The 17,653-nt window shown below is 44.5% G+C and overlaps 1 protein-coding gene across 5 annotated transcripts in view; it reads right to left on the bottom strand.

Moving 5' to 3' along the window:
* The window catches only part of LOC111871074 (proton channel OtopLc), a 104,252-nt gene that overhangs the window by 2,001 nt on the left and 84,598 nt on the right, over positions 1 to 17,653 (bottom strand). For 4 of the 5 annotated variants that reach the window (XM_023863852.2, XM_023863856.2, XM_023863854.2 and 1 more), the window contains 6 exons: positions 10,365 to 10,566; positions 8,365 to 8,479; positions 5,036 to 5,315; positions 3,962 to 4,116; positions 2,019 to 2,259; positions 663 to 816 (listed from right to left, as the gene is read on the bottom strand). In XM_023863852.2, the coding sequence (XP_023719620.1) occupies positions 663 to 816; positions 2,019 to 2,259; positions 3,962 to 4,116; positions 5,036 to 5,315; positions 8,365 to 8,479; positions 10,365 to 10,566 (1,147 nt within the window). Of the gene's footprint in view, positions 1 to 662; positions 817 to 2,018; positions 2,260 to 3,961; positions 4,117 to 5,035; positions 5,316 to 8,364; positions 8,480 to 9,734; positions 9,934 to 10,364; positions 10,567 to 17,653 lie in introns of those variants that run through there. The other variant, XM_023863855.2, reaches the window with a different exon arrangement.

The raw sequence follows: 17,653 nt of genomic DNA, 5'->3' as shown, positions 1-17,653 counted from the left end.
AATTTTCAGTTTTCATGGAACAAATTAGCTTTGTACAGTGAGGTGTACCTGTATTATTTGGGCATATTCACAACAAAATATTGCAGACTTGCACCTGTTAGATACTATAGGGTTCTGACGATGGTGTATAACACACATAGATACTGGGTTTTCGGACTTTGTCCATCATCTGGATTCTAAATAACTAAGAAAAAACACGTTTCGGAAACTGGATCTGTTTCCATCCCAAGGTGAGGGAAGACACCTACATAGGTCCAGTGATTGAGGCTAGCTCTTTCTAAGGGACCCAACAGAGTAGGTGTCTTCCCTCATCTGAGGACGGAAACAGATCCAGTTTCTGAAACGTTTTTTCTTAGTTATTTAGAATCCGGACGATGGACAAAGTCCAAAAACCCAGTATCTTTGCACCTTTTAGCTTCACTGTCCTGTGTATGCACAGTATAAGAACTTGAGAACTGCTAGGAAGTATTTTCAGGAAATTTGATGCTGGATCAGAACGATTTTGCTAACGTTTGTGTCCTCTGCATATTTATAAAAGGAAATAAGCAGTTACAGTGTGAAAATATGAATGGAACAATACAATAAATATTACTGTGTATATTTCCTAACTTGTTTAAACATGATGATGTTCTGTGCAGCAGCTTTTAGACCCGGATGCTTACCTGAACTGTACAATGAATGGGTACAGAAATGGCATTGAAGAGGTCCAGAGCTGACCCAGAGAGTTGGTGTTGAGGCACTCGTGCAGTGCTACGACCTGAGATATGTGGGATTCCGATATCGGTCGATAGCTGTAGTGCAGTGATGCATTGGTGCCTGCAACATTCGCATTCCGTATCTCATAGAAGTCTTAATGCAATAAGCTTTGTCAGTATGAAATGCATCTTCAGGGATCGGTCAGTCCCTATTCATGGAGCCATAGTTGGTCTCCAGAAGTTGGAAGTTCATTTCATACTGACACAGCCGATCATGTGCCACGAGAGCTTGAAATTGTATTCACATAACTACATACATAAAGAGGAGGCAGTATCACTGACATATCATAATACTTGTGTGTAAAGTGGAAATGCCCAAGTTTCATGGCATGGAGGTAAAAGTTCCATGGATAATTCCAACACTGAATGGAGATCAGTGGTTGGTTTCATGCTTCAGACATTTTACCTCAAGGAATAAAATTCTTAGTGTCAGCTGAATATGAGCCTAATGGGCTCCAGGCTTGGTGGCATTAGGGAACAACTTTGCACCTCTCAGAAACTGAAATTCAGTGATCCAGGTCATGATTTGACTGAATTGCATTGGCTGGTAATAATGTGAGCAAATGTAAATATTGCGATTATTGTGGCAACTGATAGGGCTTTGGTCAGTGTCTGGTAAAAAGGTAAAGGTAAAAGTATCCCTGTAACAGGCCATGGAGGACCATAGGGTTGTGAGATGTTGAGGCTCAAACATTTTCTAGACAATTGGCTGTCAGCCTTGTGCCCTGGCTGCCCATTACCCCTAGAAGATTCTTGATGCTCATTTCTCTTAGAGGCTGAGTCGACCCCAGGGCCTTAGTGCGGCTGGAAGGATTGGGGGGCATGTGGTAGCATAGTGGGTTGAGGCACTATGCTACAAGCCGGAAGGTTGCAGGTTCACTGTCAGACATAAGACATGAAATAAAAAAAAAATAATGCTATATCATCTCAATATTAACAGCCTCATTAAATAACAAACTAACAGAATTAAATCCCAAAATTCTGTACATTTTGGAGACTGCCTCTGTTTCAGTCCCTAACCACAGCACCAAAACTTGAGTGTACGTTGGATCTGTTATGGTATGTCCAGATTGCTCTAGATTTGGCTCTGGATGCACCTTCTGACAAAGCTGGTCTTCATCAGTGGCCATAGAAGGAATTAGAAAGAATGGCCAGCAACGAGCTCTCGTTGGTAGGTAAGAAGTAAATCTTGATACATGATGTGCCTGTCCTCCAATACTCTCAAACCTATACTGGACTTGAAACTACTAAATCGAGGCTTACTGAAGAAGAGATCTCGCTGGTGCCTGGCCACCATAGAACGGGGGAAGCCCCTCAGCTGTAATGGTGTTGGAATGTTGTTAGAGACTCCCGTTGTTATGCCATTGCTTTGAGACAGGTGAACAAAGTAAGTCCACTCATTTCCACTCTCCCACACAATGAGACGGACCCACAGCGCCAAGTTGGTTGCTGCAAGGTGCATGAAACCAAATCGAGCTGCAAGGCCAAATCTCTCCACAAGCACCTAGAACATATTGAGGCAGCATAAGCAGGGACAGTGTCAAGAGTATTATAAATGTAAAAATTTGCATTTCTGGCTTCAGGAGTCTGAAGGCAGAGTAATGGAACTTGACCCATAAAATGTTACTAGACTCTAAAGTCCTTTTTACATTAAATGTGCATAACAATGGTATGTAAATAGGACACTAAAGTATACAGTACCGTAAGGGTGAGGGCACAACAAGGAAACTGGCAATCACAATGCAACTGCAGTTTCTGAGAATTGTTATCAGCCTGAGTTGAACACATGTTACTGAATGGAGCAGCACAAATTGAGGAAACTGCATTGTGGGGGGTTTTGTGTGCGTGTGTGTTTGTGCGTGCATGTGGCTATTTGCACCTGAATAAACTGGAATTAAAATGTCAATTATTAAACGAGGTGTGAGAGTAAACAAAATTATGTATTTGATAGACTGTAGAAGGGTCTGACTAGTACTCAATAAAAATGTAGAACTGTACCATGATAAATAGTGGGTTAAAAACTGACAATATGACACGCTGTACATGGGTCACTCAGGCACTAAAATAACAGTGCAAATGAAGTAACTGTCTTGATACTGACAGCATTATTAAATGACCAGCTTTATAAAACTGATGCCAGAATCATGTTTCTCCAGAAGTATGTACTTAATAATCATAATCTGCTCTAAAATAATTAAATAAAATACACTTGACTAGACCATAGGCTGGACAACCAGATTCAATTCTTAAGCAGAGGCACAGTTTTTCTTTTCCCCACTACATTCCCACTGACTCTGCAGTCCACCCAGTTCTTTCCCAAAGTGTAAAGCTGACCACCTGTATCTATTGCTGGTGAATTTCCCCATACATCTTCATGGTGTGGTTCCTAACGCCAGTAACAACTTTACCATTATTTTTACTCCATAAGGAACATGTTTGTGTTGCTAGTACTAGGTAAACCGTCCCACGGTTTTTGATCATCTACCAGTAACCGCTGTCTCAGGCAGGCATATGATTGAGCCAGCCCTCAACAAATAGGACAAATCTGCTTTTAAATGATTACAATTCCTCACATAGAACCAGTATTCGAGAATTTTTAATCGCCATTCTTTACATTAGATCTGTTACAGATATCAAAACAGAATCCTATAGGATTTGAGGTTCTTGCAGCAGTGGTTATGAAGAGTTCTGTCTTCTGGGATATAATACAGTGTAGTCTGTTGAAAGTCAGCTGACATTTCAGAGGAACGTGTTGCCTCCATCTTTGGGATCAAAGCAGAGCTCTGCTTGCTACCTGCTTCATGCTGATATCTACGTGTAGCATGGCTTATTCTTTGATCCTGAAGAAGAAGGCAGTGTGTTGTTCCGAAACGTTGGTTGACTTTCAGCGGACTGCATGGTGTTATAGCCCAGAAGACAGAGCTCATCATAGTCCTTGTGTCATTTCAGAACCATTCCCAGAATTCTTCCTTTTGAATGATATTTCAAGATCCTACTAGGATCCCTGTCAGAGCTCATCCTGTATACGTGTTCTTCAGAATTTCTTCCGAAGTGTTCTACAGATTTTATTTTTGGAATTTATAGTTCCCTCATTATTTCTTTATTTTCTTTGGGGTCCGACTGGATGTATCTGACAGTCCCCATGAAATGCTATACCTACAGTAACAATGTTTATACCTGAGCATGATGATACTGGTAGGTCATACCTGTGAGTTAACAAACAAGAAATGCATCTGCAAGAACGTGAAGAGGCCATGCAACACTGGATGGACAAAAACAACGTCATTCAGACAGGCGCCTTCCATCATGGAATGCATTGCCATCTCAAGGCCGTTGAACACTAATGTTCCAAGTCCAAATGCTGTAACAGGATACAGTAGAATCATTCTTATTACATGGGACCAACTGATCAGTTATAGAAATAACATATTTATATTATCTGAAGTGCCAGTCAACGTGAAGCAAGTCTGCACCAAAATAAGCTTCAGTCTGGCTGCTCATGGAATGCCCTATAACTGGGATGAAATTGGTTGTTGAGAATCCTGTACTTTCTGTATGAAAGCACTGATTTTCCTGTTAAAACAAAAGCTGATGTATTACTTTCTAATGGTATTGCATTATTGTTCTCTTCACACATTCACTTCTGTCTTTAATGCAACTCCGTTCACAATCTCTCATTAATTTAAAATAACATAAAATCACAATCAAATGCCACATGTTTCGGCCTTACTTGGCCATCCTCAGGCAACTGTTCACTTGTTGAGAACACTACACTGCATTAGTTCCCCATGTTAAAACATTCCAGTGTTATTACGGTTTTGTCGGTCACATTGATATACATTTGTTTTGGAACAAAACTCTTTATCCTTTTGTGCAGCACCCTCCCCTTGCAGCGTTCATGTTAATGGTCCTTATTGTTGTCAAATTTTACAGGTTTTGAATTTTGATACTTGCTTTAATATTAATTGCTTGTTTTGTTTTATTTATCAGTTATTTTTATATGTAATATGCAAAGAAGTATCATTAATATATGTGTTTGCTATTTTTGTGTGTCTGTATGTTATTTCTTTTTATATACAATACTTACATGCCCCATTAGTATGTATGTTTGCACTAGTCACGTGTATTTGATGCGGTATAGTCTGAACTCCCCTCAGCAAGTATGTAATCGATATGAAACGCATTACTGTGTGGAATGGTTTGCATATCTCCCTAGAACTTCGATAGAATACTTCGTTACACATTCACCAGCAAAGCTCAAACAAATAAAAGTTACTTACCCAGTGCACCAACTCGCAGGTAGAAGCTAGTGCCCGAGGTTTTGGCCCGTGAAATGTGCGCCCTTTTCAAAGAACCAAACCTGGTGAGAGGAAAGCCGCCCATCTCGGCGTCACGATTGCCCGCTATTGTTGTCGTGACATTGCCGGGCGCTGATCCTCGCTGTGTTGACGCTACCTCATTCTGGGAGTTCAGCGAGGCACAGCTGTCAATCAGCACCCAGATGTAGATGCAGATGATAACGGCTATACTCCCCACATACAGGTACATCAGGAATATCCCCTGGAAAGGTACAGTGCTTGTTAGAGTTTGAATACACAACAAGGCACATGATCGAGTTTCTCACAATAATGTTTATATACACACTGTACAGAAAACAGAAAACATCCAAAGCTTCTGGAGAGTATTAGTTGTGTTTGTAAGACCCCTTTTAGAGGATCAGCACCTTCTCATCTGTTGTCCAGAAGCGTACAAACTAAGATGTACAGAACTATAATTATGTCTAGTTTTGTACAAGCGTGAAACTTGGTTTCTGACATTAAGGGAAAAACATGGTACTGAGGGGAATATTTGGAAGTAAGGGAGATGAAGTGACAGGATGTTGGAGAAAACTGCATAATGAGGAACTTCATAACTTGTACTCTTCGCTGAAAGGAAAAAGACCACTTGGCGAGGGGATAATATTAAGCTAGATCTTGAGAGGAATGGGGTAAGATGATACTGAATGGATTAATCAGTCTCAGGCTAGGGGCCAGTGGCTAGATCTTGTGAACACGGTAGTGAAACTTTGGCTTCCATAAAATGCTGTGAAATTCAGGAGTAGCTGAGCGACTGATGGCTTTTCAAGGACTCTGATCCATGGTAGTTAGTAACTACAGTCCATGCCAACAGAAGTGACTCCAACCTTACACTGCTCAATGAGCTTTCTGTAAGCCACACTGGGCAATAGAAACAGTAATCACAAGCATACCCAACACAAACGGAGTATGCTTGTTATTACTGTATAGTGAAGTTTGTCTTCTGCTCCGTCCCCCTTGCAAGGTTCTCGCTATCTTGCAGTGACCACAGGGCAGGAGGTCGGTGGGTGCTGTGGCCCTTGTAGTTCTATCTTGTCATCGGTAGGTGGGGCAGCCGTTTGTAATCTATGGTCGTCCTTCATGCGTCGGCCGCAGGATAGCGCATGGGTCGCGACACAGATCCATCTCAGTAGTACCGAGACCGCCGAAAGCAAGTATGTACTGCGCCCGCGAGAGATTTGGTGCCCAGCCGTAGCTGCACTAACCTTGCGCGTGATACGTATTTTCAAGAACTTCCCAGCATTTTATGGAACCCTAAGGTTCATTACCGTGTTCATAAGAGCCCTCCACTGGTGCATATCCTGAGCCAGATCCATCCCATCCAATCTCTCTAAGATCCATTTTAATATTGTACACCCACCTGCACCTTGGTCTTCCCAGTGGTCTCTTTCCTTCTGGCTTTCCCACCAATATCCTGTATGCATTCCTCGTCTTCCCCATTCGTGCTACATTCCCTGCCCCCCTCATCCTCCTAGACTTGATCATTCTAATTATACTTGGAGAAGAGTACAAGTTATGAAGCTCCTCATTATGCAGTTTTCTCCAACCTCCTGTCACTTCATCCCTCTTAGGTCCAAATATTCTCCTTAACACCCTGTTCTCAAACACCCTCAGTCTATGTTCCTCCCTTAATGTCAGAAAAAAAGCTTCACACCCATACAAAACTACAGGCAAAATTATAGTTTTAGTGATTTGTATTACAACGTTAAAACACCGTAATACCCTTCTTTATAGATAACCCAATTATCTATACACCGCCGCTAAACTGTGGCCGTGGAATGCTGTGGGAGCCACGCTAGTTCAGTCGGTATTGCGAACAGGATACTGGCTGGATGGCCTGAGTCGATTCCCGGCAGGGGCGAGAGATTGTTCTGTTATACACAGCTTCGAAACCGGCTTTTGTGTGCGTCCAGTCTTCCTGTGTTAGTCGTTGCCGCGGGAATGTGTTTACCGGACCGTTGCCTAGCAATGGGCGCATACGATACGTAGTTGCTACACCGTATTGCATTTAGTTCTTTGTTCTAAAGTTTTTCGAAAACTTACACAAGGAGCTTCATAATTTTTACTGCTTGCGAAATATTGGGTTGAAATTGGCAAGGGATGTTGAACAATAAGATGATAAGGCGATGCATATAGAATGCATGGGACACGTAAAGTGTATACAAATTTTTTGTCGGAAAACAAGAAGGGAAAACATTAGTTTGAAGACCTAAGCAAAGCGGGGAGGATAATATTAAAACAGATCTTACAGAAAGAGAGTGGGAGGCTGTGGATTTGACTCATATGGCTGAAGATAGGGAACAGTGGTGGGCTCTTGTGAACGCGGTAATGAACTTTCGGGTTTCATAACCTGCTGGGAATTCCCTGAGTTGGTTAGGAACTATGCCCTTCTGGAGAAGGGCTGAGCTGCGTACAGTTGAGGTCACACCTGATGCTCGCCATGACTGGCTCCTACCATGAACCTGTTCAGTGTATGCGGGTTATGCTGCTTTGAACCGAGCAACCTGGCTCAGCGCTTCCGACTTGTATTCGGGAGATGTCCGGTTGGAATCTTGTCCGGGCCGCCAACTATCCTTACTGAGGTTTATCGTGCTTTTGCTCAGTCTTTACAGGCAAATGGTGACACTACCTCAAATCAGGCCGCTGCTTCTTCCTTTCACACCCTCCTTCATTTCCTTATTCACCAATTATCCGGTCATTTGACGCCGCGGAGTCTGAATTGTTAACAGCATCGTTAAACAGATGGTGATTCTCACGGCGGTGAATATGGAGATCTGTGTTTATACGATATTTTATCGGAGAGTCGGGATAGCGCAGTCGGCATGGCGACTGGTTCCGGGCGGGACGGCCGAGGGGTCGGAGTTCGAGTCCTGGTAAGGGCAAGAATTTTTCCTCATGTCGTCCAAACCGGCTCTGGCACCCATTCAGCCTTCTGTCCAATGAGAACCGGGGGCTCTTTCTTTGGGGAAAAGCTAACCACTCACCTCCATCTAGTGTCGAGGTCAAGAATGATGGAGCTATACCTCCACTGTCATGACGCAGTGTTTAATTAGTTACGATCAGGGACAACTTTTTATGATATTCGGCTTGGGCCAAAATTCCTGAATCCAAGACCGAAAAACAAAAGTAAGAATCTTATAAAAAAACTTGTGAGTTGAAGACAAGAAGAGAAACGCCGTTAACAGTTGACGCTGTTCAATACAGTCGTACAGCAATGAACTGTCAACTGTTAAAGGCGTCACTGTTCTTCATACCTGAAGGCTAAGCAACTTGATGGAGTTGTCCATGACTTCCGTGATGCAGAAGGCCAGCATCAGGACCACCACCAGCTTCCCATACAGAGAGCTGAGGAGGATCCACAAGTGGCAGCTGTAACAAAAATCATGTCAAAGTCAAATCACCCTGTATATAACATCTCGACGTAAAGTTGTGCCGTTGGTTTAGTCGCGGTCATGAGAACTTCCTTTTCTGGCGTGTCCGTGGTTAGTGCTACGATCCCAGTGCGCATGTGTTCCCCCTGCCTCTTTCACCCTTACCATCCCCTTCCTCTTCCATGGTACCCAGCGCCGGTCATCTGAAACTCAGTGCTATCTTGCATCTAGTTTTGAGAGATCGTACTCAGAATTATGTTTCAATGTCTTCTTTCAAAAATTGTTTCGACCGGCACCTATCCTCGATCAGGGCAGGCCTGTCCCTTTGTGGTCTGTCAAGGTAACCTGTTATCGCTCTCGTGTTTAACATTCTATCTTTCCTAGTGTAGGGCTGACGGCTCACCGCCATCTGTGAACCTATTGTCTAGAAAATGTTGGAGTCTCGACATCTCACAAACCTATGGGCCTCCATGGTCTGTTACAGGGATTGCTTTTTCTTTTATCTTAGATGAGACCACGGACCGCCTCTGTGGTCTAGTGGTTAGAGTTCCTGGCTACATATCCTGAGGTCCCGGGTTCGATTCCCGGCGCTACCAGATTTTCTGAGAAGTAGTAGGTGTGAAACGGGGTCCACTCAGCATCGTGAGGAGCTACTTGAATGGAAAAGTAGCGGCTCCGGTCTAGAAACCCTAAATTAACGGCTGTGGGAATCCGTTGCGCTGACCACGCGACACCCTCTATCCGCTAAAGTTGGCACTAACTTCGCCGACAAGCGGCAGTCGCTCGGTCGGTAGAGTTCGCTTGCGAACTACAGGCCACGGAGTTAGTTCTTTTAAGCCTTCATGGTCTCCTACATAGCTCGCTGTGTTTCAAGCATTCAGCGGTTCGGCTCCTTTGTAGTAAACCTCAATTAATTGGCTACACCGTAGCCCGTCGCTATACCGACTAAGCTATCCCGGTTCCCTGATTTTAAAATGCCATTAATTTATATAACAAATGAAGGACAAAATCAGTCGGGAAAACAAGTCTTCTTTCGGGGACTGTCACCGAAAACCGGGGACGAATGGCCACTTTACCTTTGAAGTACATGCAGGCAACACAAGACGTTGTGATACAATAGACTCTGAAGCGTCGAACTTTTAATACCTTTTAAATTTGTTCAACCCCTCCAAGGAGGGTGTAGAGTGAATATATGCAAGATATAGTAGTGATAATGATCTCTGCAAAGCAAAGAACTGTATCGCAGGACTCACAAGGGCTCAGTGTGCTCTAGCATGTCGAGGGCCGAGCTCCTGCCCGACGTCAGGATGCCCAAGAGTGCGCGGCCACTCCGCAGTTTGGGGCGGCTGTGGTTCCGGTGCTTGCCGGGCGGGTTCACTTCCGCCGGCGTGGTGGCCGGCTCAGGCCCGGAGTTCGGGTCGTTCAAGCTGTCTTGTTCCGGCTGCTCATTGTAAACTGCAACACAAAGCACAGATCTGCTTGACACGGCGTGGCCAGAAGCAGAGGTTTCTCCGGGACAGGACGAGCCCCCTGTTCCCTGTTTGTCGGCAACTTACAGCCGTGTAGGCATGCTACACAGTGCTTAGCACACAAAGGCGGGGATTCTTTTAGCTTTNTATATAACAAATGAAGGACAAAATCAGTCGGGAAAACAAGTCTTCTTTCGGGGACTGTCACCGAAAACCGGGGACGAATGGCCACTTTACCTTTGAAGTACATGCAGGCAACACAAGACGTTGTGATACAATAGACTCTGAAGCGTCGAACTTTTAATACCTTTTAAATTTGTTCAACCCCTCCAAGGAGGGTGTAGAGTGAATATATGCAAGATATAGTAGTGATAATGATCTCTGCAAAGCAAAGAACTGTATCGCAGGACTCACAAGGGCTCAGTGTGCTCTAGCATGTCGAGGGCCGAGCTCCTGCCCGACGTCAGGATGCCCAAGAGTGCGCGGCCACTCCGCAGTTTGGGGCGGCTGTGGTTCCGGTGCTTGCCGGGCGGGTTCACTTCCGCCGGCGTGGTGGCCGGCTCAGGCCCGGAGTTCGGGTCGTTCAAGCTGTCTTGTTCCGGCTGCTCATTGTAAACTGCAACACAAAGCACAGATCTGCTTGACACGGCGTGGCCAGAAGCAGAGGTTTCTCCGGGACAGGACGAGCCCCCTGTTCCCTGTTTGTCGGCAACTTACAGCCGTGTAGGCATGCTACACAGTGCTTAGCACACAAAGGCGGGGATTCTTTTAGCTTTCCACCCCCAGTTAGGGTAGCCGGCAGCGGCCTCCATAGTCTAGAGGTAACGTTCCCACCTCATGACTCGTAGTACGCGGGTTCAAATACCCGGCGGAGGTCGTCGAATTTTTAAGGGCGGAAAAATTCAGGGAACAACAACAAGGGAGGGACTTTAAGCCGTGGGTCCCGTGTCGTAGCTTTACGGCACGTAAAAGAACCTCATATCTCCAAAGGAGGTCACTGAGCCAAATTACGGACGTTTCCCGCCCAACAGCAATCTCTAATACCTCTGGTAGATGGGGGAAGCATTACAGATACCTCTCAGCTAGTAGAGCCGGTCTCGCTGGCTGGGCGGGACTGATGGCAAGCATCAGTACCGGTAGGATATAGAGACTGGTAGAAATCACAGAGGGACCAATACAGGTCTCATGCATGGGGAAACCCACCCTCTCCAATAACTAACGAACTAACTAACTAGGGTAGCCGGTGTCCCGGGCGAAACGAACGCCACCTGAATAGTCTATAGAGCGTTACCGCTAGACCAACCTGTTCGGCTTTATCATAGAACAAAATAACAAATGAAGAATTCGAGTTTCTCACAGCGGTGGTTATGAGGACTTCCATATTCCGGGATATAATACAGCTAGACTTTCAACGGACTACATGATGTCCCCCCTGCCCCGTTTACGTGAACCGAGAGAGAGCAGTTTTAGAATAAAATAAGATATAATAGCAATAATAATATTTTGTAACTATATATATGCGCCATTAGCCTACGCGGGTCACTCTCTGTCGTTATGTCGTTTCCATGGAAGCCAAACACAAAACTTATCACATTTATATAGGATTTGAGGTTCTCCCAGCGGTGGTTATGAAAAGTACCGTGTTCTGGGATACAACGCCATGTAGTCCGCTGACAGTATTTGGAAAGTTTTCGTGGCCTAACTGAAGTAACATCCCGGAATTTGCCTGGAGGGACCGAGGAAGAACACGAAAAACATAGCCAGGATAGCCGTAGAATTCTGAACCAAGGACATTCCGAACAGAAATCCAGAGCGCCATAGGTACACCAGCCTGCTCGGTGGTATCTTAGTGGCATGCCTGTGTTCTTGCCGAGTTGAATGGAAACAAATCTTTGCATTCGCGCGTTATTCTGGGGGTGCCCACGTATGTGCGTATAAAGCTGGTATTTCATGAGTATTCTTTCAGAAACTGAACTGGTAACTCATCACCTTGTACTGTTTAGAATAAACTATTCAATTTCTTTTCGTCGCGTCAAGTTCTCTGACTTCTAGCGCCTGCGCACAATCACTTACTCCATTGCCTCAACGCCTGCAGCTGCGCCTGAAGGAACAGAAAATTACAGGACCCGTCATTCAAATGAGACTTAATCACGTAAGAGGAGCTAAATCAGAGCTGTTCGCCCGTCATCAACTCGCGATGATACTGTCGGTAAGATCACAGAGAGATCTACAAGTGGCCTCCATTGTATTCTGTGAAACTGAGATGGGAATCCAGCATGTAAATACAATGTTTCAGTTGCAGGTTCTAGAAGTCAATGTGATGACCGGAGGTAATTGTCACGTCATGAGTGAACAGAGGGTTACAATAGTCTGCGAAATGAGCTTAATTATTATCTCATCTTCTAGAACGTGAAGGGGAATTGCCCAGTCATAACATTACTAGTCACGGGCTGGACGACCGCGGTTTCATTACCGGCAAAGACAGAGAGGACTGTTTGCTCTTCGCATTTCGGGCACTGCTTTAATGAAATGGATACCAGCCACCCCATCCTCCGGTCCTCTTCTCACGCATAGCAGTATTCCCTGCACAGGCCGAAAGGTAGCATGCGGAACCCATTATGCTGAGTTCGCTGTCACGGTCGAGCGGCTGTCACTCTTCCTATTCGGTAGGTCTTGGGTTCGAATACAAGTCCTAAGACGGGATATCCCGGCTGAGACTTCTGCTCTTCCTCGCTTCTCTTCTCCATAAGATCCAGACCCAACCGACCTCATATCCAATGGGTACTGGGGGCTGTTTCCCCGGCGATGAAGCGACCGGCGCGTGAATCTGACCACTAACTTCAGCCTAGTGCCGAAGTCAAGAATGGTGGAGCTATACCTTCACTCCCCCATACGTCTCTATAGCGTTGTTAAGCACAATTTTGCTACTATTGTTGTATTGCATCCTCATGACGGCCAAGAAGACTGAAACACGTAGCTAAGTTACTGTATATAATTAGTAATAACTGCATAGACGATTTTCCTGCTAGTGCATGTCTGTGTACTGTGGAAATATATATGAAGTTTGAAAATAGCAAATAATTTCGCATCATGTTCTGGGGTCGGTTCGCATGAGATGTCGCAAAACTTCATAATAGTCACGAACATTCCTGTGCTGCATGAGAACTGCTTCTTACAGAACCCCGTTACCGATTATTTCAAGAACTGAAGAACAGCACTTAACGTGCCACGTGACCAAGACGGTGATAGTCTATATTTGATTTTAACTGTATTGTCATGAGTAGGGCCCGGATTTTGATGACATGTCATCTTTTCTTCCTTGTATCCTATGCGATGCTCTTAAACATATACATCTCGGATATGAGCTGCTGCTTACAGAAATGTAAATTTTATAGGTATTTTTTTTGACATTTTTAGGTTTAAGGTCATTTTTTCATTTTGGGGGTAATTTATTGGTAAATTTTTGGACTTTTAAGGGTATTTTTGGCCATTTAGGGAATTTTTCTTCATATGTTTTCTGAAATGTGAATAACATGGAAGCGAAGTGTTCTTTCTTTTCTCCTTTAGGTCATTTTTCTGGATTTTTTCGGTCATTTTTTGAATATTTTCAGGTCATCAAAATCCGGGCCCTGCATATTACATTATTGTGTCATATTTTAGGTAATTTTTCTGGATTTTTTCGGTCATTTTATAGGTATTTTTTTTAAATATTTTCAGGTCATCAAAATCCGGGCCCTGGTCATGAGTTAAGTTTATATTTTCACAGAAGTGTAACTGTTCCGTGGATGTAGGCAAGAAAGGGTATATATTAAAATGGCTACGAGGTAACTAGAGGAATCAAAAAAGGTAACGCTATCCTTGTAACAGGCCTTGAAAGCCGATAGGGTTGTGAGACGTCGAGGCTCCCACATTTCCTAGACAATCGGCTCACAGATGGCGGTATGGTTGTCAGTCTTACGCGCCGGCCACCCTTTACCCCCCAGGAAGATTCCTGGTACTCGTTTCTGTTAGAGGCTTGGTCAATCCCAGGGCCATAGTGCAGCTGGAAGGATTAGATAAATTGAATAAATCCACCTCGAACTCGAACCCGCGGCCTTCCGGCTTGTGCATAGTACCTCAACCAACAACGCTACCGCATACCCGAACTAGAGGGGTCCAAATGATTCTTCAGGCGTATGAAGAGTCGGGTCCCATAACATTCTGGTCTAAATGCTGTTCGGTCTGTTAGGCTGGACCCATGTGCATTGTTGAAACCTCAGTGAGAAGGCTGGACTTGAGGTTCACACAGCGGTAACTATGAGTTTCTACCTTGTGGGATGTGACACCATGTAGTCTGGTAGTTCAGTAACCTTTGCAGAAGATATGGTAAGCAAAAAACTTATAACAAGCAAACAGGAAGTGTATTCAGCGTAATCTGCTTGCTTCTTCCTCTTTCTTCCTGGCTTAATTCGTCCCTGAAGATGGAGGCAGTATGTCGGCTACATTTTACCTGACTACAACGTCAAATACCAGAAGGTAGCATTCTCCGAGTAAAAGTGTCTTAGGTATAACTCAGAGAACAGATGTAAAGAAACAAATTTTTTCTCTCCTCTTGCACCCACTTTGGAGCAATAGGGCTGATTTCTCAGTTTCATGATCATTTTACAGACGGCAGGACTCCTTGGTCGGGTGATGAGCTCGTCGCAAGCCCTCTACTTGAACATAGGACAACACAAACACAAAATAAACAGACACACGAAACATCCATTCCTTTGTGGGATTCGAACTCACGATCCCGGTTTCAAAGCGAGCGAAGACAGTACATGCCTTACACCGCTCGGCTACCGTGACCGACAAGTAAACAAATAGGCCTATCATATTTCAGTACGATTCGTCGTTTGTGAAAAAATATCAAACTATGGCTTTATATATATAAATGTTTATTTACACAGGCCTGCCTTATGCATATTTTTTTTTAGTTTAATTAGCGATTCTTTCTTAAATACATAAAGTGGGTAGCTTCCAATTGTAAAATTACTTTCGAAGGTATTTGAGAAGGATCTGAAAGACAGGCGTTGTGGCTGTAGGTACTTACGAAAACCACGGTAAGCCTCTGTCAGTATATGACGGTAAATAGGAAACAGGCACAAACTACGACACTCGGTAGGTTTATATTTAATTGGTCAATTATTACGTCATATAAAAACAAATTACCATATTCACTAGTTTCTCACGATTATTAAAATTCTTACAGAAAATAATTCCACAGAATTTTATTTATTCATCAATGGCCCTACAGCTCTTTTTTGGGCCCCTGGCCTCTTCTTCAGTTTCGTGATCTTTTTTCACAGACGGTAGGACTGCTTGGACGAGTGATCAGCCCGTCGCAAGGCCGCTGCCTACACACAGGACAACATAAACACAGAATAAACGCACACACAGACATCCATGCCTTTACTGGGATTAGAACCCACGATCCAAATGTTCGAGCGAGCGAAGACCGTTCATGTCCTAGACCGCGCGGCCACCGTGATCGGCGTTACAGAATGTGATACAAACATTTTGTTACGAATGGAACGTTAGAGGCTGGCATGGCGATTGCTGTCTTTCAGTATGTGACGTCTCAGTGTTTCGGAGGCAACAAGTTGCTCCCTAACGTTTGTAAGTTGGCCGCGCCATAGCTCAAGCGGTTAGTCGCGGCGGCCCGGGTTTGATCCCGGGTCTGGTCAAGTAGGATTAGTGGTGGACAAAGTGGCGCTGGGGCGGGTTTTCTCCGAGTACTTCGGTTTCCCCTGCCTATCTTCATTCCACCAAATTCTCCATCATCATAATCACCCGGGGCAGGCTACAATAGGCCAATCAGTGGCCGCCGTGGCGAGTAGACCCAGTTGGACTCCACCCCCCACTAAGCATTTTTTTTTAATTTAACGTTTGTAAGTAGCTAGCAGACTACACGGCGCTATAACTCAGACGACAGTAATCCTTATAACCGACAGAGCGGGCGGCAGACTTAACTCGTTGGTCTTGCTGGTTTTCTGCATTGTTTACTCTTAGACCTTGAATATGGAGGCGATACGTTCCTCCGAAACGTCGAACTCGCACTGAACTACACAGCATTATAACCTTTCAGATGCCTGATGAAGGGTACAAAGCATGACGTTCCAGATTATGCAACTTTCTCCAGTCTTCTTATGGCAAATTGTTTTAAAGTGAAATCACTTACCTTGAATTCTTAAGCCTGTTATTTGTTCCGAAGAATATATCCGCTTCGGAAATCTGACCTTTAAAGCTAACCTAGTTTTGAAGTGTGCATCGCATCAATGGTCAGATAGTATACAAGCATTAGTTTCTAAAACAATTTCTCGAAAAGAAAGCGAACTTCATGTTGCAGTGTAACTATGGATGGATGAAAGTATTCCTGCAAATTGTTTAAGATGAAAAGCAGTCACGTGATATTGCCCCCCCCCCCCTTGCAGTTGACTAGAACATGCCTTGGGGACAGGAGAGCGCGTCTCGCTTATAATTGGCGAAGATAATGTAGGGGAGTACAGCTTTCACTGGACTGGTTATCGATCTGAAATTTCAAACTTGCTGTTCAGAAGGAAACGTGTCACGTCTTAATTGTCGACGTACTGTCTTCATTCTCTGAATACGTGGTTCGCTCGGTCGGTAGCTACAGTGCGTAGTTTCATGACCGTAGAATCACAGCGTCCAGACTGATGAGACTCTTTCCCTGTGATAATACGGCCGGAGCGTCAAGCACACCGCTCGCCTCCATGAAGCTCCGAGGTTAAGAACGCATGGAGCTGTACCTCTACTCCCTTGTACCGGCTCCACGGACCACCCAGACTTCTATACAGCGCGCGGGACACTTTCCTCGGGGGCACAGCGGCCAGGCGCGAAGCTCACGATCTGTCTTCATCTAGTGCTGAGGTTAAGAATGCGTGGATATATATCCGCACTTCCCCATACGCCCTAAGGGCGAGATAATTAATTAAGCACAAGGACAAATTTGTCTGCATGTGTGATTCTGAACGCATACATTTCATTCTAGTTTCACTGCAGTCTCTTATACATACATACAAACATAGACATACATGCATACAAACATACTACGTATATGTCTGTGAAAGCAAACGTTAGTAGGAAAGTCGCGGCAATGACGCGTAATACGTGTACTCAATACATAATTTAAAATTACATCATGAAACTGACCTATGCGGTAACGCTTCTGCCTTGTACTTGGGAGATACCGCGTTCGAATCTTGGCCAGAACACATGCTATCGTGACAGAGGGCTTTCGTAATTCTTCTCGGTCCCTCCAGGCAAACCCTGGATAGTACCTTAAATTACACCATGACCGCTTCCTTCCAAATCTTTTCCTAATTCATAACTCGTCCTACTACCCAATGTTACGCAGTCTGCGCTACTGACAGCGTTAAATAAACCATCCGTAAGTAAATACAAGCTGGTCAAGGTAGCCGAGCGGTCTAATGCATGCACTGTCTTCGCTCGCTCGGAAGCCGGGATCGTGGGTTCGGATCTGTTTCCTGTGAGGTACGAACTGAATTCTTATATATTATTCTTATACACTGCCGGTCACGGTAGCCGAGCGGTCTAAGGCATGCACTGTCTTCGCTCGCTCGGAAGCCGGGATCGTGGGTTCGGATCTGTTTCCTGTGAGGTACGAACTGAATTCTTATATATTATTCTTATACACTGCC

The sequence above is a fragment of the Cryptotermes secundus genome, unplaced genomic scaffold, assembly GCF_002891405.2.
Source record: "Cryptotermes secundus unplaced genomic scaffold, Csec_1.0 scaffold73, whole genome shotgun sequence".
NCBI classification, from domain to species: Eukaryota; Metazoa; Arthropoda; class Insecta; order Blattodea; family Kalotermitidae; genus Cryptotermes; species Cryptotermes secundus.
This window is presented reverse-complemented; position numbering and strand designations above follow the sequence as displayed.